This window comes from Chelmon rostratus, chromosome 16 (genome assembly GCF_017976325.1).
Source record: "Chelmon rostratus isolate fCheRos1 chromosome 16, fCheRos1.pri, whole genome shotgun sequence".
NCBI classification, from domain to species: Eukaryota; Metazoa; Chordata; class Actinopteri; order Chaetodontiformes; family Chaetodontidae; genus Chelmon; species Chelmon rostratus.
The window spans coordinates 12,550,174-12,573,742 of NC_055673.1; the positions used below are offsets into that span (position 1 = coordinate 12,550,174).

At 44.0% G+C, this 23,569-nt stretch overlaps 1 protein-coding gene across 2 annotated transcripts in view; it reads left to right on the forward strand.

The window, feature by feature from the left end:
* Positions 1-804: 804 nt before the first annotated feature.
* Positions 805-23,569, forward strand: part of ripor2 (RHO family interacting cell polarization regulator 2) — a 58,222-nt gene continuing 35,457 nt past the window's right edge. The window contains exon 1 of one of the 2 annotated variants that reach the window (XM_041955128.1): positions 805-1,131. In XM_041955128.1, coding sequence (XP_041811062.1) covers positions 1,053-1,131 — 79 coding nt within the window. In that variant the 5' untranslated portion in view covers positions 805-1,052. Of the gene's footprint in view, positions 1,132-14,545; positions 14,761-23,569 lie in introns of those variants that run through there. The other variant, XM_041955129.1, reaches the window with a different exon arrangement.

Genomic DNA, 23,569 nt, shown 5'->3' on the forward strand with positions numbered 1-23,569 from the left:
CCTGTTAAAAAGTTATTGTATTGTGCAACAGGTGGAATATTTTTAATTCCAGCTGGATAGATGCGTCTTTGAGGATTCTGGATACATCTTTAAAACAGCAATAAGTGATGCCAAATGACCTGCAGAGTTGTTCAAAATTTGGCTCATGGTTTTGCTTCAAAGATGCTTACTGCAGCTCTGTGACTCAGGTGTCACCGTCAATGCAAAAGTCCCAAACGTAAAAACTATGATTAAAGGAGAGGAGCAAACAGAGTCTCCCACTGTGTCTGAATCCGTCTCCTTCAGAGCAGGTGGGCGTGTTTACCCTGAGCAGCACCATGGAGACTTTCAGCAGCAGATGACACTGACGTTATCAGCTCTGCTGAGGCCCCCTCAATGTGGGCCAAGAGAAAAAATAGAGGGAGCAATCAGTGTGGTCCCATGAGCTGTGAAGGAATGACAAGTATAGCCGGCCTCACATCTCACACGCCGTGTCACATACACACAAACACACACATTTTCACACCTGTTTTGCGTGTCCCTTCTGGCTCAAAATATGGAACCTGAATATTCCTGTTAATCACCAGCTGCCCGAGCTGACTCACTGTGGAGAGCCATGCTGTGCATATGGGCACACATACATGCACACAACACTGACCCTCCCCATGCACACACACACATGCGCACACTTACTCATACAAGTGCTCTCCAAACAGCACACTCTCACTTTGGCTTTGCACAGGATGTTATGAAATCAGCGCTGTTGCTGAAACTTAGTGAAGGTCGCCGGGAGTCCTCTCTCTCACCCACACACACACACGTACACACACTTCACCTGGCACTTACACACTCACACACACATCTTCGTGCAGAGAGCTGAAGCTCAGCTCAGTCCCAGTCCTGTGCCTCTCGAGCGAGGTGCCTGCCGGTGGTCGGACTGTCGCCTGAAGCGAAGAGGCCGAGCCGTCGTTGATTCAGTTTTAAAGCCCAGTCGCTTTCTCTGAAGCTCCGATTCGTCAGCCGAGGGAAACGAGGGGGAGAGGAGAAGTGGAAGAAGAAGAAGAGGAGTAGTGATGGCTATGACCGACATTGCAGAGGATGACCTGGATGAGCTGATGCGTGAGGAAGCGGAGGATGTCTTCTACGAGGACGGTAGGCTTGCCAAGGGTCAGTTGTGAAGTGTGAAAGCAGGCGTGGGTTTACAGGTGGGCTGACGGAGGAGCACAGCCAGGTCAGACTGGTTGGTTTGTGACTTGTAGTTGTAATCGGTGTTAAGAAGAGTGTAAAAGTGATGGCTGAAGGGTGGCCCAGAGGGATCTCTTCAGCTGTGTAGGTGGGGTTGTTTGCTGCATGGTTGAGTTGGCTCTGATACACACTGATGCTTAAAAATCAAGACCAAAAAAATGATACAGCTGAGTGAGGAGGAAGAAAAGCATCAGCATGCCACGAGTTAACAGTGTTATATGTTCAAGTATAAATCCAAGTCCAAGTTCACTCCAACAGGCTAGCAAGCTGATCAGCATGATTAACTTCATTAGATATCTCTACAGCATGATACATAGACATCTTTCTTCATATTCTGCTTCTACTAACAAAATTAGAATGACTTCAAAGGAGGCATACGTGATGATTTTACATTCAAAAATTAAACTTAACTATAACTAAAATTACCACGTATGCCTCCTTTAAAGTCATATTCAGTAGTTATTACATGCAGTGACTGTTGTGATTAGTCAGTGTAATGAATCCTCGACTAATGAGAACGTCATGCTCTTCGTCTCCAGCTCCTCTTTTGCAGGAGCTCTGTGCAGAGTTTGTTTATTGATTTTTCAACTTTTACCCTTTTTTAGAAAGCCGAGAGGAGCCGTGCCCTCTGCAGTGTGGGCGTTCTTGTATAACAGGCAGATGTTTTTAACCAGGCATTATGCACCACAAGAAAATCTTTGCAACGTGCACTCTGTGTGAGTGTTTTTATTTTAAAACCAGCTGTAATCATAACTTTGGTTGAATGATGGGGCGACAGCGGGACCTGGCTGATGATTATTCATAGGCAGAAGAGAAAGGGGAGAAAATGCTATCACGTTGCATAATAATTGAATATTGTTCATTTTTTTTGCAGCCGTTTGAAAAATAATCTCTGACCGGGATTGTGGAAAAGCCATTATGGATAATGATGCTTCATAGATTGCCTCAGCACTTTTCATGTCACTCTGTTTGCTTTTTGTGTTTAGATGAGCTCTCCACCAATGTAGCGTTGCACTCGGACTCACGTTGGACAAAAGTCGATGTAGTAGAACCAGTGATATTGTATTTTGTTGTCCACCTGACACCCACATTACTCATAATGCAACTTAACCAACTACAGCTCGGTCATTTTTGTACTTTGGTTTTACACTTGGATTAAAGGTCCAGTGTGTAAGATTTAGAGGGATCTACTGACAGAAATGGGCAACCACATATACACATGCATACCTCCAAGTGCTCTGCCAAGTATTATCTTTTAAACTGCTCAGAGAAGGGTTTAATTACACACTAACTGTGTGCACTGTACACATTAACACTAGTGTATCTATACATTTTAAGACATATTTAAGCTGCATGTAGGCTCTGAGTGCTCTGCAGCAGCTCCACTGACGACGAGTGGACCGTGAGCGCGGGGATATTCCCAGATATTGCATCATTTGGTGTGTAATGTATGTTAATGCCTCCACTGACCCACTTCTGACTGAGATACACCGATGGTAATGTGACGTTCCCTTTGAACATCGCAGCCAGGAGGTACGCAGCCAGCTGACTCCTCGCAACAAACCAGCCAATCGCAGCGCACAGATCCGTGCGGAGGTTGGCCAGCAGGCATCAGTGTGTGGATTCATAGACAGAGCTGAAGGTTGCAGAATATGGATCACTTATATTTTCTGTTCTAATTAGCTCTTTGGATTAGTGATGGAAATTACGCTGGGTGTTTTGTGTTGAATATTCAAGTGTTTCATTCTCATTGGTGCTGAATGCAAATTTACTACCGCTGGCCTATATTCTCTCTGAATCATTAGTTTCATCATTAGTAGTGGATCTGCTCATTTCTGAGCTTTTCTACTAACAAAATTAGAATTCAGTGTTGAATGAACTCAGCTTGAAGTATGGGATGTGTGATTTTGCAACAGTCTTGATGTGGTTCCCCACCTGGGGGTCTGAACACCACAAATTCTGATTAGTTTTTGGAGTTTTCTCTAATTGTTGCATATTTCTTGTAAAATAGGGAGTAGAGCAGTAGGGTAGTAAATCATTCAGGGGGAACAATCAGCTGAACCACTCACAACTGTGATGAGTGCTCACATGTAGATGTAAAACGGAAGTATTAAGAAGTCTGAAAGGGGTTAAAAAAAAAAAAACCTGAGTTCTTCCAGAGAGGGACATAAAAGTCTGTACAAAACATCAGTCCACGCACTTTTTGTTAAAATATTTCACTCAAAACCACAAGAGTCAACCTCATCAAGAACCACCAACTTTCATAATGATGCACCATCTAGAACCATAGATGTAGTATATTTCATGCCAAAACATCCAACAGCTGCTGACATATTTCAATCTGGAGAGCAGTTGTGATTTTGAGAGATGTAACCGGCAACTGGAGGCAGAGGTTGATTATGAGTATGGATGCAGAGGGGAGAGATGGTGTAAAGGCAGTCATTGGTGGAGCATGTTTCTGCACCTCTTATGCTTGGCAGGTTTGTCATGCTGGCTCACGTCGCCTCGCCCTCTGTGTGATACACTGATATCCGTGTGGCGTAATTCACAAAAAGCATGACTTTGACCAACATTTCTCTTCAGAAAGTAACGGCTAAGCCTCCTCCCACTTGGCAAGATAGAAACTTTTAGCCTTTTTTGGCAGCTACTCCATCCCTCTCACGCTCATCCTTCTTATTCCTCCTCCTCTTCTTGTTTTATTGCCATGTGCCGGGCGGGTACATGACTCCTCATCAATAGATATTACAGCTAATACAGCTGCTGTACCGGAGGGGAATGTAGCAAACACATCAAAATGGCGGTTACGCCTCCCGTTAATTTTGCAAGAGTTACAGCAAAATAAACAGGAGGACAGTAGGAGAGAAGGCTAAAATAATGGACAATCTACTGAAAGGTCTGCCTTTTATCACCACGGATGACGTGCGAGGATTATCCAGAGTAACCGGGGCATGCATTGTTTTTGTAAGTTTTTAAATGTCATTTTTCAGTGATGTGAGCACCAGACATGACATTTGCCTCCATTGTGGTCTTGCAGACCTCAGAAATCGCTTCCCACATCTCATATTTGTTCAGTAATTCATGTAGGTCTAGTGTCGTGCCCACTGACAGCTGCGTTCTCTGGTTAGAGGAACAGACCAAACTGAGCTTAGAGGGCAGGATAATAAGGGAGGGATGTCATCCTCGAGCTGCCGTGCTACCTTCATGAAAAATAATGACAGCCGATGGCCAGAAGCACGGGTGCGAGTGATCCAGCTGTATAAGTCGTACCACTGTGAACTCATGTACAGGCATAACAACTCGTAAAATCAACATGTTAATGTAAAATTATATAACAGCCCCAGTTTTCAGCATGGCTCTCTGCAACCACTTTTACTCAGGGAGAAATCTCAGAGATCTCAAAACTGGGTAACGTCAACCCAAAAATGTTTGTGGCTTGATAGTACCGCAAGGATTTTTGGGTGACCTGGATATACATATTTGGCTTCTCATCTGATCAGGTCACTGATCACCAGCCCTGGTACGACAAAACCATTGGATCGATTTCTCAGATACTATAAATTCTTAGTCTCACAACCTCAGAGGTCATAGAATTGTCCCAACATAAGACTAAATAACATGCAACTCTCAGCTCGCCCCTCATGATTACCCAGCACCCAACTGACCTGAACGATTCCATTAAGATCTTACAGAAACTAGAGCCAAAGTCCTCAAGGGGTTTTACCCATACGTTAACACAAACTCTGCTTTCTTCCCTTGTTATCACAGTTTGCCACACTCGCACACATGCACGGCCCCCTTTTTCGAAACACGTCTTAGAGGAGCAGCTTCATTGAGACCAAAATAAACACAATGGCTTCTTTAACTCCTTTTTCCTCATAAGTAATTCAAAGGGCCTGATTTTGCTCCGCTAGTCTACTCATGTGATTGGCAGCAGAGCAGCAAACAGCGTGCAAAAGCCAAGTACAAGTGAGCAGTGTGTCTCGAAGGAGCGCCGCAGCAGAGGGGCTTTAATGATAAAATATAGTCGAGTGTGAGATCGATGGTGCCGTGGTTCGAATGAAGCGTTGATGTTTGGTGTCTAAATAAACCTGTGTTTGACTAACTGGGTCAGGTCAGAAAGTATGACAGAGCTGCTTTCAGCCACAAGTGAGGAGTTCCTAGAAATGGAGGCCTTGTGGCACTCTGAATTATATTTACGCTCCAGAACCGCATAGGAAATAACTCTTTCTTTGACATGTCAGTCTTGGAAGTCTTTTAAACGTGTTGTATGTCGGTGCTTAGCAGTTTTATGGGTTTTAAACTTTAAACCGAACCAAGTCCCTGTCCTTTAATAAAGTTTTAACTCAGGCTGTAGTTTAAGTTTATCCGCTTCGATGCAGGAATGTGTTGTATTGTTCCTGTTGTGCAATAGGATGCTCCACTCATGTCCTGACTACCAATTACATGACAAAACCACTAATTGCAGGGTTAACCAGCTATTGTTTGTTTGTTTGGTTTTTTAAATCTTCCTCTGGCACAATGGCGCGTCGCTCACTCAGATTTTATGGGAGTTTTCCATTCAGCCACGGTCCCCAGACAGATTTGAAGAATGTAAATAAATCCTGAGGGGACGGGTGTGTAATGCTGTGAGAGGTGCTACACCTGAATGGAGTTAAAGCTTTAAAGAGCACAGGTGAAAATACTACATCAGCCCTCGCTACAGATTTTGCCAGAGGGCTTCTGAGATTTAAGGCGTGAACAAATAAACCAGACATGACACAACACGCAGGCTTCAGATCTCATTTCCACAGTACAGGAGCTTTTCTTGCTTCTGTAGAAGGGCAGCATTCCTCCGGTAATCTAAGAAACAGGCACAGACACTAATATGAGGAAAAGGTGTCGGCTAAAACTCAGCCATACATGAAAAGTACTGTTTTGTCAGCCTCTGGCTAACTACATAGTCGAGCCTTTATTCACACATTAATCAGGTTTATTTCTTATTTTATTTTTTTTATTTTTAAATACCATTAGCTGAATACACCTTATTTTTGTTACTTTGAGTAACGTTACACATCTAAGTGAGTAAAAATTAATGGATGACCCATGTTTGCTAGCTCACCCGAATGGCTAACTGGTTAGCTGGTATTAGCCAAGCTACTTTCTTGAAATAAAAATATCTTTCATAAACGCTGAGAGAGATACTTGAGGAGCTGTTTCTAAGTGAATAGACTTACCATGCTGCTTTCTAGTTTATTTGAACTTGACATAACAATACAGGGAACTTCACAGTTTCAGTTTACAATTAGCTTATATTAGCTAGGAGTTTAACTAATTTGCTAGCTAATGCTAACAGTTAGCCTTAACTGACATTGAACTGACACACAGACTTAGCTTCATGGATGTATCATGATGAAATGTTCATGCCAGATAAGGTTAAATTAGATGTATATTAAAGGTTTGCACATTACAGCTACAGCTGTGTTTCATTTCACAGAGTCATGAGTGTGTTACAATCAAATCAGCCTCAGATATTAGCTCTGAGCGGATCTCTTTATATTATCATGCTGATGACATTATATGTCTCACTTGTACAGTGAAAAGCTTTCAACTCCAGCCCAGAGGGTGAAGCAGGGGACACAGCCCCACCACACACATACACACACTCACACACTCACACAGGGCGTTAGCATGATGCACAGAGCTCACAGAGGAGGCTGCAAGACTAGAACCAGGTCAGGTTTCACAAATCCATTTCTCTCAGTCTCTTGTCTGGACGTGCCTTGTGTGGCAAACCCCAGGAAACTGTATCCTCCTCTGAGCCGACACGATGCCCACCAAGGCGAGCGGGGTCCTGCCCCTCTGACTGAAAATCTGGGGGGAGGTGAATTATCTGCACCATCTAACAGCTCAGTATTTACATAAAGAGATAGAAGAAACAACTGGAAAAGCTACCTGACAAAGAACTAGAGGGCATTAGACCATTTAACCTACATCCCTCTAGTGCTATAAAGTTTGCAGATGACTTGCAGCTTAGTTTTGTTTGGCCCCCTAAAGCTGGTATTTAGGTTACAACTCTTGATGCTACAGTTTACATAGTTGACTGAATTTGACTGAACAGCACCACAGATGTTACTAGCAACCTTTTTCGCTTTGTTCTTTATTCATGCAACCCTATTTAGTCAAATCACTAGCCTGAAACTCAGTGGTGGTTGCTTGTACCTTGTTTGCACTGAGAATTTATTTAACATTATTGTTCTTCAGGTGCAAACCCTTATGTGTTTGAATATGGCTCTACTTTTATCATAAGTAGTCTATGTTAGCTAGTCTACATATCCTCTGTCTCCTCCATCGTAGTCTCACCATGACTGCTTCGATCAATGTTTACTGCTGTCTGTCAACTTGAGCTCAACTTTTATACGGAGCGAATACAGTAACTCCCTCCTCCCCACGCTGCCAAAGAGGTCACCGCGAAAGGTTGGAGAATGATCTAAAATGGACTTGATCTTCCTGACCTACTGTAAAACAGACACACACATGCACTGACCCACTCCTCTGCAACCTCGTACACACACACACACACACAAGCATTGTCTTCCATCCTCAACATTCACACACTGACAGTCCACCCACTCGCTGTCTGGCCACAGATGTCGTCTCTGTCCACAGCGTTACAGCACACTGAAAAACATGACAGTGCTGTAGTTGGAGCATCAGTGGCCTCTCTGTGTTGGGAACAGCTCTGACCTGAGGGGACCTACTGTAGCTGGAATATTACCGCTCCGCATCACCCTCTTCCTGCTTCTGACAGTTGCCTCCACTGACCTACTTTTGCCAAAAGACTCAAACTGCTATTATTTTCTGCAGTTCTTACTGAAAGAGGAGAGAACGAATGAAAGGGAAGGCTCAAAGAGAAGAAAACATTCTTTGCATTTTGGGACTTCAGGTGAATTTTTAATGGTGCAACATTCAGTAAGCCGGATGATGCAAGAGTAGAAATCTTGCTTTCTTTGCAGACACAAGTGTAAACTCGTCCCAGTTGTTTGGTCACAGATGTTTAATTGTGGCTTATATATACTGCTAACCTTTCCTTTACAATTCCCATGTGGTTACCATGACAATCTGTGCTGTGGGCAACGCTGGGCGCGCGAGGTTTACACTTAGTGGTTTGGAACAGCTCTCACAATGAGGTAATCCTGTTTAAAACATGAAACGCAACAGACCACCCATGACTCTTCATAGAAGAGTAACTTGGCGGCAGTTTGGAGATCACGTTCTGCTCCTCATTGGGCTGCTGGTCACAAGCGTATTATTGTTTTTATAAATTGTGAAATTTCTAAGAATCAAGCAAACGTTTGTGGTTGCCCGTTTAAGACCTGTGCTCTGTGTCAGCATCCATTTTTCTCCGTTGCCGTATGCCAATCATTACGATTGGTGGCAGGCTAAGGATATCTATGGGGCACAGAAAAATAAGTTAAATTTGCCATGCAATTACAGTGAGTCGACTCAGATTTAAACTATAACTACTGCACCTCACCTTCATCCGCTGGAAGAACATCTTAGAAGGCACGCCATTGTGTTTTCTTGCATATTGGGCCACCCTAGAGGCACTTATCACTTCCCCCAAAAGCCCACAAGTCCACCATTGGTTAAGATACAGTAATGCCAAATCCTAAATTACAGAAAAAAAGCTCCCTAATTAGATTTGTACCCTACTTGGGGGCAAAGGAAAAACTCTCCTTTTAGCTCTGTTTTGGTCTCCACCAGCTCCCAAGAAAAATATCCGGCTCTGTAGCTGCTACATGTTCACTGCAGAGTCGTCTGATAATCAGTGGGTTTGGTTATCACATCACCTATAATCATTTGAACCACTGCTGAAATTAAAAAGGTGCAGCTTTAAAATATATAACTCGTCAGAAACCTATTTGAAAACCATTAAAGAAGGAGGCCCATGACGCACCTCCAAGCCCCTCAGGGGAGAGACTCTACCTGTAATAAGCAACCTGTCTTTACAGACCAAAGGAGCAACAGCGTGGAGCCGTGCCACGGGGCAGCATGCAGCCTGTAATTGGTTCACCTCTGCAGAGACACACAGGATCATATTTGCACAGACATATAGACGTTTTTTATGTGTCATTTAGGAAGCGATACAGTCGACAAACGTGTGTCTTCAGGTCTGCATGAACACATACAGTGTATTGTTTCTTTATGATCCTCCTATAGGCAGAAACTAAGGTTAAGTTGACAATGTCAGACTTTTACTTGGAGCCCAAACAGGCCCAGTAACTGGAGAAGAGGCAGCATTTTCCTCTGATATTTCAGAGCCACACACTCTCACTCTGACACACACACCATCAGCTGTGCCTGTACATCCCTTAGACTTGACCTTCCTGCCCTCCAGTCACATGGCCTCCCTGACTCACCATGCTTCAGCCATCGGACATCGCCAGGCAGAGACGAGGAAAATGTTTAGCGAAAAAGAAAATGAGTGAAGATTTTGGAGTAAAGCAGAGAAGAATTGGAGGTAGAGTGACAGAAGGTGTTTCAATGCCGCGCTACACGCGGAGCAGGAGGTCAGTGGTGGTGTTCAACAGCAGTTGTGGCTCGTACAGAGGGAAAGGAAGTGCTCTGCTGGGAGGTCAGTGGGAGCTGGTTTCATTCATACCCTCTGAGTATGAGTAGGTATATGAATGGGCACACACACATACCGTTTATATACTGTATAATCTAATGATCTATGGGGATGGTTTATATACAGATCTGAGTGGGTGAAGTGAACAACATTTCCATAAAGTCTTCAGACTAAAGTTCACAGTGTAAATGTGTGTTTCAGCTCGGAAAGGTGTGTTTTTTAAGTGCAGCATTAATCCAGGAGGGACTGAACTGGGCCACATCAGAGACTGGAGGAGAGCAGTGACAACTGCTGCAAACTCACTTTATTTTGGTGAAGCAGTCCTCTCTGGAATTGTCTTTTTTTATCCATGATGTTTTGATTGATCTTGGAAATCACTGTAGTTTTTGCTGATGGGACAGCGGGTCGTTAAACACCTGCCTCTGTATTCTTTGTTAGTGGTTACATGTGGTACTTTAGATTTCTGTAACAGCAAAAATATAGAATTTCCAACAGATATTGTTGTTATATAGTTTGAGATTACTGTATAAATATTTCCTCAACAAGGCATTTTTCCTTTCATTTCATCGTGATTTTAAGTGTGTCTTTGTGCAATTTCTTTGGACTGACAGGAAACATGACAATACAGAACTGACTTTAAAGTTATGATCTGAGTCAGTAAAATGCACAGTGTTACTTTGTTCACGAGCTGTGACTGTATGTGAGCCAAAGTGAAATTATATGCTTCCTGAGAAAATACTTGAGAGGATTAGAGCCAGCGACGCAGATTAAGCCAATGCTAAATTACCTGTTGCTGGGATTTTGATTGGCAGTGCCTATGAATAACTGGCACTGTATATGTGTGCATGTGTGCATGTGTGTGTTTAGTTGTAGGTTTTAACTGCGTATGGTGTTCTTTTTGTCTGTGTGTGTGTGTGTGTGTGTGTGTGTGTGTGTGTGCGCGCGCGCGCAGGGAGTGTGTTTGTGCGCGCTGGTTCTTCAGTAAATATAGCTGCTAGTCAGGGGCTGTTGATGACAGCCATAATTACAGGCTGAGCTGTTCAGCAGCTGAGAGTCTGGGCGGAAGGGAGAGAGAGGGGTGTGTATGTGTGTGTGCGTGCATGCATGCGTGTTAGCGGTAGCTGAGGGGCTTATGGAAACCCTACAGAGTTCCCTGAATGTGTTTCATAATGAAATGTAGAGAGGAAAGTAGGATGCAGATTGACACAAAAACATGTCTGAGAGCGGTCTTAGATTTTTTTTTTTGCTAAATGATGTTGACATTAAAATTGAAGTATGACTCCCCAAAGACCATTTAAGATTGGACCAGAGTTACCATGAGAGAAAGATACTGGGACAGAAAAAGACTGCTATGGTTTAATACCATGGCTTGGTATAGGTCGAGGTGTGTCACTGAATTTACATGGCAGCCTCATGTGGGAAAGCTGGCTGACAACATGTGGAGCTGCTGCTGCTACTTCTTCGAACTTTAAGGGACAAACTCCCAAAAGTAGACAATTATTATGTTGGGTTTGGTTCAAAGGTGAAGTTCAACATTTTGGAAAATAATAATAATAATAATAATTTCTGAGAGTTTGATGAGAAGACTGATACCACTTCACTTTTTTTGCTGCATTTGTTTTAAAACTTTACAACCTTGCTTTTGGCTAATTTTGCTCTCTCTAACTCATCGTGTACCTCGGCCTCTTGTTCATTTAACGTTCATCTACTTCTTTCTCTTTACTTGCTTCTCTTGCCATCATCATCTTCCTCTCTGCGCTCAGCTTTCTGTATTGACTCTTTTCTTCCTCACGTTAAATGTCCAACACCACGGCTGAATTCCCAGCATCAAGCCCATCCCTGCCCATTCAGCGTTTATGACAGTCCGTCTCATCGATCCCCAACCAGCAGCCCTCTGAAGATGGCCGTCTTGTTGTTTCTCCTTGGCTGAGTGTGAACCTTCATTCTTGACCTTAGATATTTAGTTTGCAAACAATCTTAAGGTCTTCTTCCAGAGATTTCAGCTGCATCTTATGGTCAGCAGATGGAGCAGATGCAGTGTGGAGCTTTTTCTCGACTCTTTCCGTCCTTCCAGTATCTCACAGCAGCTAAATTCTCTGCGCTGAAGCCATTTGTGCCAATTTATATGGCTTTTATGTTTTTGCCGCCTTTTACCAACAACCCTCGGAGAAAAGCTTTCTAGTTGCTTTGTGTGTTTTTTTGGGGGGGGGTGGGGGTTGACAATTCTCTTGCCAAATCTGTACACTAAGAAGAGAAAAATCCCTGAACCTTTCCTTTAAGATTAATTATATCAACGAGTCATTATGAAATCCCTTCCTCTCCTAATACCAAACTGATGGATTAAAAGGGACAAGCCATTTTCTGCTCCCTTTGCTTCTTGGAAGGGCGAGCTGAATTGGATTTGTATGGACTCAGCGGAACAGCATATCCACTTATGAAGGGCAATTATGCTGGCAGGATCACTTCAAGACTTGTCACTCTACATAATACCAAGCCGTCCCACAGAAATGTATTTTCCCTCGTCCCTCAAATAGCGGCACCTGTGTGTTTCAGGCTGTTTACGTCCCCTAAAGATGGAGGTGTTTGTCTTTTTCACGGTTCCCTTCCATGTAATTCAATTTGTTTATTGCTTGCTGTCCAGAAGAAAGCAATCGCTGTAAACCCACTTGAGGTGAACGGATTGGGAAGGCAATTTTGAGAAAGCCCCTGTTGTTAAGCTGCGTAATCGCAGATAATCACACCATCATTTTCGCAACCTGCCAATACATTTTATGAGGACAAATAAAACTTCTTTCATGTGCTGGTAAAACGCTGCAGAAGGAGGCAGGTCGTACTGTACCTCTGCGAAGGTTGGATTTAACGTCCAAGTGAACATGAAAGGTCTAAATTTAAATTCACGAGGCTGAAAAGGTATCAGCTCTCTCTCCTAAAAATGGCCGTGCTGCTGTCCGGGGTACAAGGGCAAAGAGAAATGTTTGAGACAGTTCATAAGGTGACAGCTGGTTAAATCTGGTGCTCTGACGAGGATTCGCCCTGCAGGGCGGACTGGTGTGCAAAGAGGGAGCAAATAACGCCTGTAGCAATACAACACACAACACAACACAACAGTGTTCCTGTGTGCAGGCCTATATTTTTGTCTTAAAATCTGTGGATTTGGGGGTTTGCATTAGTTGCGTTGCGTTAGGCAGCGTTGCATTAGGCAGCGTTGCATTAGGCAGTTAGTTTCACATTATATGGTTTTAAAAGCCCTTAAATGCTTTAGGATGAGCTTTTCACACCAATCAATGAGATCTTTATGTGACTGAGTAATATGAATGCAAGATAAAACAAAAAGAATATGATTTATGAAAGAAAAAGGGAAAGTAAGAATACTCCAAATTTGTGGCCGGATTAACTCAGGAGGACAAAATTTGCTGTTATTGACCACCCCTCTCCTCCCACCCTCTGTGCATTGTGTATGCGCACAAAGCAGCCCAGAGACCAACAAAACACTAATATAAAGAATAACTCAAAGATTTTCCATATCGCCCTCCATAAGACAAGCCCCTGAGATCAGTTATAAATGCACAAACTATCTTAGTTCATATTGTTCGTGGCTAAATCCTCTAGTAAGTTTGAACCACATTTACACTGGCAATAGACAAGTTTTAACTGATCATTATGAAGGAAATGTTGATTGCAAAATGTAGTGACACTATTGGCATTCACACTGGTTCCCTGTGAGGCTTGCACACTGGGTATGATCTCCCAGAAATGAAGGCTGACTGGCGATCCCTCCACCCCGACACCAAACCCTGCTCTAGCTACTTGTGTGCTCGAAGCAATACTCAAACCAAGTTATAACTTCATGCAAAATTAGTCGGGGGGCAGAGTTGAGGAGTTGTCTGTTTCCACTTTAATCAAATCAATCAATCAACCAAAGTGAGTGTGAGAGCGTGTGTTTGTTTCTGCTCGTCAAAGACAGTGAAAGAGAGAGAGAGAGTACATCCATAGTGGACTCAGGGGCAGCAGGGTGGACCCGTGTTTGAAAACAAACAAACAAAAAAATTGCAGAAGCACCTACTTGGATGATCCTGTGGGAGATAAAACATGATTAAGTGTCCTCGTCTGTGGTCCAATGTGCAAGAAAACATGATGAAGTGTCTCTAGGGTGTCCTTCCAGTGGAGGAAATGCCATGGGAGGCATATAGGCTGTTTCAGGACTTTCTGCTTGCTGGTGGCCCATTGTATGCAGCTGGTACCCTTTTTATTTTGTCACCCTACCCCTCAGACAACTGAGTCCACCACTCTCCATTGGTACTGTAAGTCTAGATCTGATATTACTTCTTTTCTTCTTCATTTCCTTCTTAAAAAGTATGTTTTTTGCAATTTGTGATATTTTTTTGACAGCATTGCATCCATAAAATTCATATCAATAAAGCATTTTGAGAGACAGACAGACAGAGAGAAAGACGGACATACACCAAGCTTTAGTCATGCTTACACGGAGCGCGTGCAACCCCACCACACTCACGTACACAAACACGCGCGCGCGCGACCACGCAGGGGGGCGTCGGGGCACGAAACGCACCGACCCCGCCCTCCCCGTGACGTCCCCCGCCTCCCATTGGCTCGCCGTCGTCCAGGAGGAGCGCAGCAAACACAAACTGGAATGTGTGTGAGGGGGCTCAGTGTTTGCTCTGGACGGCCGCTGCGTCGAGCCTCACCGGGCAACAAAAACGCCGAACAGCGATCGCTCATCCGGCCAGCTGGTCGGTTCCTGTGGGACTGAGAGATTATTTCCTTTAATTCACGTCGCGAGTAGCAGCAAGGGCGCTGCGTTAAAAGCGAAGACGCGCTTTTCCCCTTCCCTTTACGCATGGATGGAGAGGCGCAGGTAGACGGGCAGAGACGCCACTGAGGAGCCGCTCTTGTGAAGTTTTGCAGAGGTAAGTTGAGGCATCGTCCGGTGCAACTTCAGCCTAAAAGCGGTCGATAACGTGGACCAATCCGAGAAACCTTTTGTGTCGGAGAGAAGAAGGGGATCTTGTTCTCCGGGGCAGTAGGTTAGTGGATCAGTGCCTGAACTGATCTCACCAAGGGTGCATCATTGTTCGATTAACCTCCCGTATGTTCATTTTTAGGTCGAGTTTTCTTGACATAAATCTGGATCATTCAGTCATTATTGTAATACGGTCTTGTTTTTGGGTTGCCTTTCTGAAAAAAAAAATCAGATAATTGTTGTAATGCTCCATATTTGTCTTATATAACTAAACACATTCAGCTCAGAGATTTGGACTATTTAAATATGTGTTTTGTGTGATTTGTCAGTCACACCTTTTGACAGATGATGGCTTGTGAGTGATGCATGGCCTTGAAGTAGCTGCTGTTTTCCTGGAAACACGTGACAAGTTTAAATGAGGGGGTAAATGCTATTGTGCAGCTTCTGTCACTGTGTTGTATGTGTGTGTGTGTGCGTGCGTGCGTGCACGTGGGTGAGACAGGAGTGCAAAGGGACACACACACACACATACAGTGGTGACGCGCATGTGAAATGTGAGAGAATCAGGTCAGTGATTTTTAAAATGCCCCTCCAGGTTTGTTGAGGATGGAGGTCAAAGGGCATCAGTCTTTTGTCATCTGTTGCACACTGATACCACCCACAGTGGATCCTCCTGCTGAACCAGAGTAGATAAACATGGAACAAGTACTGAAGAAAAAGCAGCCTTGACTGTTCTGTCAGGAGATATCTCCAGTTGTTAGCCTTCTACCTGCCAGATGGTCTGCAAAGCACCTTTTTTTCCTGCTTTCAGGGCTTTAAAAACACCCTGCCTACCCAGACAAACGTGTCAATTCGTTGATATTAAAAAAAAACCCGTCTTCCTTTTTAAAAGCCTGCCAACTAGGCTGACATTATCTTTTCAGCTGCATGTCCTTCAAAAGCAACAATTTGTCAAGCTATCCCCGAAGTCCTCAATTCTCCACCAGTTCCAATACACTTAGAAATTAAAACAAAACAACAGGAAAATCTTGTGCCCAAATAACCACGCAGCTTGCGGCGATGCTTTCCCCCTCGGCTGCTCATGCTGTTTCTGAGGGGGGAAAAAAGGGGCAGTTTTTTTTCAGGGCTAAATGCTCTTTCAGTGCAGCGCCAGGCTGACTTTGATATGGTTAAGTGGAAGCGCTTTGCTTCCCTGCCAGTCTGTTTGGGCCATGGTTAAGCTGTTTGAAGGGGGCTGGAGACGAGGGGTAGCGTGTTTGTGCCAAGCCGAGACGAGGCTGCGGGGATGCAGGACCAGCGTCTGTTCCCAGACTCTCACACACAAACTCGCCCTCACCTTCCCTCTACTTTACCCCAGCCGGCTTTTCATTCCCTGCATCTGCTCCCTCAGTCTCAGCCGTCATTCTTCTCCCTCTTTCTCTTCCCTCTTTCTTTTCCCTCTTTCACTTTCTCCGTCTCACCCATGCAGGGACAAGCACACTCACATCACATGCACTCATTTCCTCCTCTTTCTCTCCGAAGCCTCATTAAAGGAATTATGACTGTGTGGTTTGGAGGAAATTCAGACGCTCCGTCTTTTTGTTGGGTTTTTCCCCGAACCACTAAAACACAACACTGCAATGTTTATGTGAAGTGAATGTGATTTTAAGGAATGTCAGCATCACCTGAATTAGCATCTTAGGGCTGCAAGTAAAGATCATTTTCATAATCAATCAATCTGGCAATTATTTTCTTGATTAATTGTCCATGAAATGTGTGAAAATAAAGAAAAATGCCTGTCACAGGCAAGGTGACATTAAGTCCAAAACCCAAATAAATTCTGTTTGCTATCATATATGACAATGAAAAACAGAAAATCTTCAACTGTTGCTCACTAATCTACTTCCTGATTAATTGACTAATCATATTAACTCCTGCTTGTAAAATTTTCCATAAAGCAGTGTATGATTGACCAATTGAAGTAAAAACATCATGTAGCAGATGATAATCAATGCAGAAATTGAGGTGGCTCAGTTTTAACCTTATGGCAACAATATTAGCATCTTAACATCCGGCGGGCCATTTGAGTAAACCTTAAGGCATGTCTTGTCAAGACTTGTCAACTTCACAACCAGTTACTGGCAAACATTTCATAAGAACAGTGACTTTTTCTTGGTGTTACAGTCTTGTTCAGACACATAGTTGACATAGTTTAAAGGAAACATCTTCCTCAACATCTCATGAACTTCAGCCGGTCAGCCCACCACTTTGATCCAGACTGAAATATAATTATTGGATTGATTGCCATGATATTTTGTACAGATATTTATCTTTTACCTCATCAACGTCATTGATTTTTTAAAATATCTGCTTATACTGAACTTGATGCCAGCGGCATATCTCAAACAAAATTGGACAGAAGCAACAAAAGGTGTGTATAAGTTGAGGAACGCTCCAAAAACACCTGTTTGGAATATTCCACAGGTAAAGAGGTTCAGCAAATTCATGCATGCTACCATGCTAAATGAGACAGATGGTTATGGTAAACATTATACCTTGTTACATGCTAGCATTGTATTTGTGAGATCAAAGCATTTAGCTGAAGCACAGCTGTAGTCTTGTTGTTTGATCTATGCTCCTTAATAATAACGTGCAAAAGTCCAAAACCCAAAGATATTTGAGCTTTTAGTTGATGATTCAAACCCTTTTTTTCTATCAACTAATCAATGAATTGTTCTCACTCACAGCTAAATCAATGGAAACATAATACAGTGTGTGTAAATGGTAAACCAAAACAAGGGGGAGAAATACCACCTGGCCGAGCATTGTTCTAGCAGCCACCATAAGGACTTCAGTGCTTTAAAGTCTATCGGTGTCTCAGACTTGGATCACTTGACCTTTTCCTTTCCTCAAGAACACCCACTTGCACTTCTTGGGAAAGTTTCCTGCCTGTGTGCGAGTGCGTGGGTGGCTGTGTGCATGTGTTGCATGCACCGACTGTACATATGTCTTTCCATCTGTGTGCATATGTGTGGCTTTTGGGGGAAACCGTCGGCCTTGCATTCTTACAGGAGGAGTGCCTCGGTAAAGTTTTCACAGCTGATAGTTATTTCATAAGGCGTGTAGGCTGCAGAAAATTGAAGTGCTCCGTTGGGACGGGCAGAGAAATGATTTCAGTTGGAGGTTTTTCGCCGCTCTCGATGCACTGTGAGAATGAAGTGATAAAGATGACTTAAATAATGAAGTAAAATCTCCTGCTGAGTTTCCAAGATCCAGACTTCCAATTTTAACTCGACCCTCGGTCTGCGTCTGGAAAGCTGCTTTCATATAACCCATAACTGGCAAGAGGTTGATTTTGGTCTGGTTCTTTGATGAAGCTTTAATGTTGCCTGTGGGGAAATGGGTCATTCTGTTCACAGATATAGAAGACAGTTGTTTTGATGTGTCTGTCACAGCGCATGCAAACTGGTATTATTTTAGAAGCAGAGTTATTTCTCAACTTTTCACACCTCTTGTGCTTGGAGCAAGTCTGTTTGGGCAGAGTGATTCATCGCCTGCACAGTTAACAGCGACAAACCTCCATTTAGATTGTTGTGTAGTGAGACCAGAGTCTGATAAAGAGGCCGTCCTGTCTACGCTGAGTCAGAGGTTATCTGGTCTCAAGACGATGGTCTGGCTTTGCTCGCCTGTCCCGACATGTTCTATCCTACAATCACGGCTTCCTCCGAGGGTGAGGAAGGTATCTTATGGGTGTTGGGAATTTCTGGTGTTAAGAAGGTGGGCTGTGGCTGTTACACTGGGGTTAAGTGGTATGTGGAGGGAGGGGCAGAGGCAGGGAGTGGAGGGTTGTCTGGGACAGTGGAGACGACCAGCTGGAAGGAATGAGGAGTGGAGGTGGGGGGTTGTATCTCTGAGGAGGGGAGGCGAGATGAGAACGAAGGAAGAGGAGACAAAGAACTTCAAAGCGTATCATCTATAGTTTTATAATAAGAGTATATCAAATAACAACGGGACAACGTAGTGATGAACCTGCAGTGAACCATCACCCAAATCTGCAGCCTCCCTCTGAGCTTGGTAGAGTTGGTTGAGACTAAAAACAGAGCTAAAAGACAGCAAGTTTTGGACTTACATTTGCCACCTCTAAGATGCTTGGTATTTACTTGATGTTTACAGAAGCAACTGTTTGCTAATACGTTCTCCATTGTGATGATGCTTGGTTCCTCTGCCCCATAATGACCCAAAAAATGTATTATTGCAGACTGTTGGATGGACTAATTGCCAGGAAATTTAATACAGACATGCACGCCCACCCTCAGGATGAACTGTAATAACTTTGGCGACCTCGCTTGATTGGTCATCCTGCTGCAAAGCCCTCGGGACTGATGGCAATCCTACCAGCCTCAGCTGTACACAGCCCTGTTTAGTGCTTTTAAGCAAATGTTGGCTGGCACTAACAGTAAAACAAGGTTTAAACTAAACACTCAACATTGTAAACATTATACCTGCTAAACATCAGCTTGTTAGCAATACCATTGTTAGCATGTTGCTATGCTGACCTCAGCATTCAGCTAGCCAGCCCACAGCCTCACAGAGCTGCTAGCACTGCTGTAAACCTGTATTGTTTTCTCGGCGTGAGATAGCGCCAGCTGAGAGAAGACTCATTAAAATAGTAGTTTTTAAATCTTCTCAGATGTCCACACAGGCCCTCTGCTTCTTGTTTTATCTGACTGCGTGTATAGTGAGCGTAGCTACTGTAGCATTAGCCTGTAGGATAGTTAGCGAGGGCTGAGCTGTCCTGAGGGACATCAAAGCTAAAAGCAGCGCTGCTCAACCACAATCACAAAATCTCCGATAATTGTTGAGACCGAAGAGAGAGTACATAAGAGTCCATGCAGGTCACTGCAGTTACATGCACATCACGTGAAAGTCAGCATATCCAGACAGCACACACACACACACACATGCACACACACACATGCTTGCTTGTGCCAAGTGTGAGTATAAGTGTTTGTTTGTGCGTGTTTTTCCTCTCCTGACCGCATGAGTAAGAGGCAGTGATGTATGACAAATGATAACCGGAACAATTATGTGCTGCTAATGGACTAATGAGTGCCCAGCTTTGTGTGTGTGTGTGTGTGCATGTGTGTGAGAGAGGGAGAGAGAGAGGGGCATCCATTGGCATGAATGGTTGCTGTCTTACCCTTGGGTTTTCTGTCGTCTCATTTTTTAATTTTTCACTTTCGCTCCCTCCCTTCCTCCATCCTTTCTTACTCCAGTCCCTTCCCATCTGTCCACCCACCCTTCCTCTACTCTCCTCCTGGATACAGACAGAGAATTTATGGCAGGGGGTGTTTGAACCCGTCCTCACCCCTCCTCTGTTGTCTCTGAGCAGATCAGACCTACATTCTTCTGTGTGTGTGTGTGTGTGTGTGTGTGTGTGCGTGTGCGAGTGTGTGTGTGCACGTACGTGGAGGTGTTCCCCATTAATCCTCTGCACCAACTGTGCTATGAGGGGACACACATGCACCACATGGCACAAGCTCTACACTAGATATCATGTGCGACACATTATATTTGACATACTGACACACACACACACACACACACACACACACACCTCTGACCGGAGCAGCTGGGAACTGTAGCAGCGTTATGATTGCCATAAGCGTTTTAGGGTCTTAAGCTGATAATCTGTCTGTTTTGGTATTTGGTGCGCTCCCTCTGCAGCGCCCAACAGCTGGAAGAGACACTATTGGTTCATGTGTGTGTGTCATGATGTTTTTTTTTTTGTTTGTTTCTCTCTTTGTTTGCCAGCATGAGAACAACACCCAGATACAGTTCTGATGTGTGACACATCCAGTGGCAGCAGTCGTGACAGTATTTGCAATAAGTTGTACACGGGCTGTCAAAATCGTGATGGATCTCTCAGCAACAATCACTGCTGCACTTTTCTCTCCAGCCTCGCGTCGCCTCCATCTCTGCTTGTTATTGTTGGTTGTTATCTCTGTTGCCTCTCACTGTTCTTCCTCGCTGTTTGCACGGATTTTGTTCCTGACTTTTCATCTTACGCGGAAATGCAGAGCGCTGAATTTCAGCGCTGTGATTGCATTTAGTCCCAGACATCTTTGCAACTTTTTGAGAGGCTATTTGCACCTTTTGTCGTTGCTTTCTTCTGTCACATAGTCGAGTTTTTGGAGGCACCAGGAAGTGGCTGTTCCCATTAACCCAGCTGCCTCGGGGTGGCCGTGACACGCAGCTACGCGGTGACAGATGAATTGAGGAGGGGGGGTTGGCGGGGAAGGGATGACGCTGCTCGTCCTGTGGGGAGTCGTTGCCAGGAAGACGTTCGCTCTTTGAACTGTGCCTCTCCTCCTGCAGCAAAAAATGTCCTTAAAGGTTGCAGCTGCAGGCTGTGGTGATTATGTTTTGTGGGTATCATCATAACCCAGAAATGTCACTGTTATGGCGGATATCGTGAGCTCTGAATTGATCAGTTGAAGTGTTAATAATCCATTAATCGTCTTGCGATGGCCATGTTGCATTGAAAAAGAAAATCAGCTCTCTCATTGATAATGAAAATAATCATTAGTTGCAGCCCTAGATGTTTTACTGCAGAGTGGCCTGGGATCACTAAATGTCACAGGAATCAGACTGGAAGATTGAATTTTTTATGTATTTCTTTACTGTTGTAAAGGGAAAAGGTCAACCCCAGATTAAAATTCAGTTATACATCAACACGGCACTGAAAATTTGGCCATGAAACATGAAGCAGGTTAGGCCTTTCAGCTCCATCTCCACTTTCTCCCAGACTTTTACTATTATCAAGGCTAACGCTGAGAAAAATACCCCTTTAGAGGTGAGATATAGTATTTGTTTGGCTACCAAAGACTTGGGTTATGTTGCACTTGACTCATCTGGGCCCTAATTATACTGAGTTTGTCTTTTTTGTGGGATTTTTAAGATCTCAAATGGTGAATCATGTTTTTAGCGATTCAGCTGCACGTCTTTAGTAAGCACTTATGCTTAATGGCTGCCGCCTCCGTACACATATCAAAGAAATAGAAAAATATCATTCATCTTATGGACGTGCTCTCAGGTTAAAACACAAGACTACAACACACAGAGAACGCTGTATGTGTGCTTTTGAGTGGCCTCTTGACCCTTTGTGCCTGTCCTCCCCTCCTCTGGCTCTCATCTTCCCGGCCCATCTTGATCTAAAAGCAGACATAAAAATGTCAGTAACTCATACAGGAGAGCGCAGCGGGGCCAGATGTGCATGTGAACAGCTGTGAGTGTGTGGAGAGGCCGCGTTAGTGAGCGGGCAGGTGAATGAGTTCACGTGATGCTTTTTAAATGGCACAACGGACGACGGTGTTCCAGTGTCATAGCATTGTGCGGAGTCGCTTGTTCTCTCCGTCAGCGTCTGAATCATCCTTGGCTCTCTTTCTTCTCTCAAACACTAATTGCTTGAACTTGTAAGTAGCGACTCATGTCTGTGTTGCGACTTTGATGTATAGAGTGTTTAATTTCCAGTTTAATCCCTCACAAGAGGCCGTGGCAGCAGAGATTCAAAATGCACATCATATATCCGCTGTGCGCCGCTCCCTGCTGAGTCTTTACCCCAAACAGCACGATAATCTCCACAGTCAGTTGAAATGTTTGACTGTGAAACCACAGTTTAGGGAGAGGGGGAACAATTGTCCCCTCCGGTGTATTTCTCTGGCAGGGAGAGCTCAAGTCAGCACCACATTTTCTTTTCTTACTGCAGCCTTCTTCTCCTGTTGCCTGTTTTTCCTTTTTGTTCAGCCGCTCAGTAAATTGTTATTCTGTTGTTAACATTATGGTAATGGCTTCGTCAAGGCTGCGGGAGGAATGAGTGGGGCCGAAATCCACCGTGAATTTTGTTTGTAAATGACACCTACGGTGGCTAATGCATTGGTGAAGAGGGAGCGTGCGCCATAAATGCACACGCTCCCTCACCAACAATATAACCAGAAAGCATTCAGAACAAAAGACATAAGGCACGTGGGCACATGGATGGAGGCCAAAGTGCCTTTATTTGACTGCTGCTGACAGTTTCGTGCAATTGTAGCGTAAATTGCTGTTTTCTGAATTCAGAGATGCTCATTAGTGCATTTTTCACACATAAACCTTTCAAATCTCTCAGAAATAAACAGCCATGTCTTTATTTCTGGAAGTCTGATCAGTTCTGTCATTATACAGCTGTGCCCTGAAGCCCAGGAGCGCACCTCAAAGTCCTGCCACCTTCCAGTTTTGGACCACGACAATAACTGGCTGGTTTCCCATGGTTGGCCGTACAACACTCTGAGCTTGTATTATCACAGTAGCAGCTATCAGTGAAAAGAATGTTTTCTTATGCTGCTAAAAATAACAATTGTGCTGAAACAACCGGCAAAGTCCTGTTTGCATGGCGACTGCATTCCAGCGCCGCAGCATAGGTGGTCACATTCAATCAGAGTCGCACATAATGGACAAATCAAAGAGGCACAGCAAGTGGGAAACTCGTTCTTATGCTGCCGCAAATGCAAGGGAGTTAGTGAGATGTCAGTCAGACGTGAGTCTTAACCCCAAACAGGATGCAAAGAAAGAGTCGGAAGATAAGTGGACATTCTTTTGGCGTAAGACAGTTGACCCTGGAGTATGTTAACAGTTAAAAATAGCTTTTGATGAGGTCTGATGCATTTCAAGGCTCATTTCCTTGTTTGTTGGTGTCATTTTCTACATCGACAATGTGCCACTGCACAAATATTCCCAGT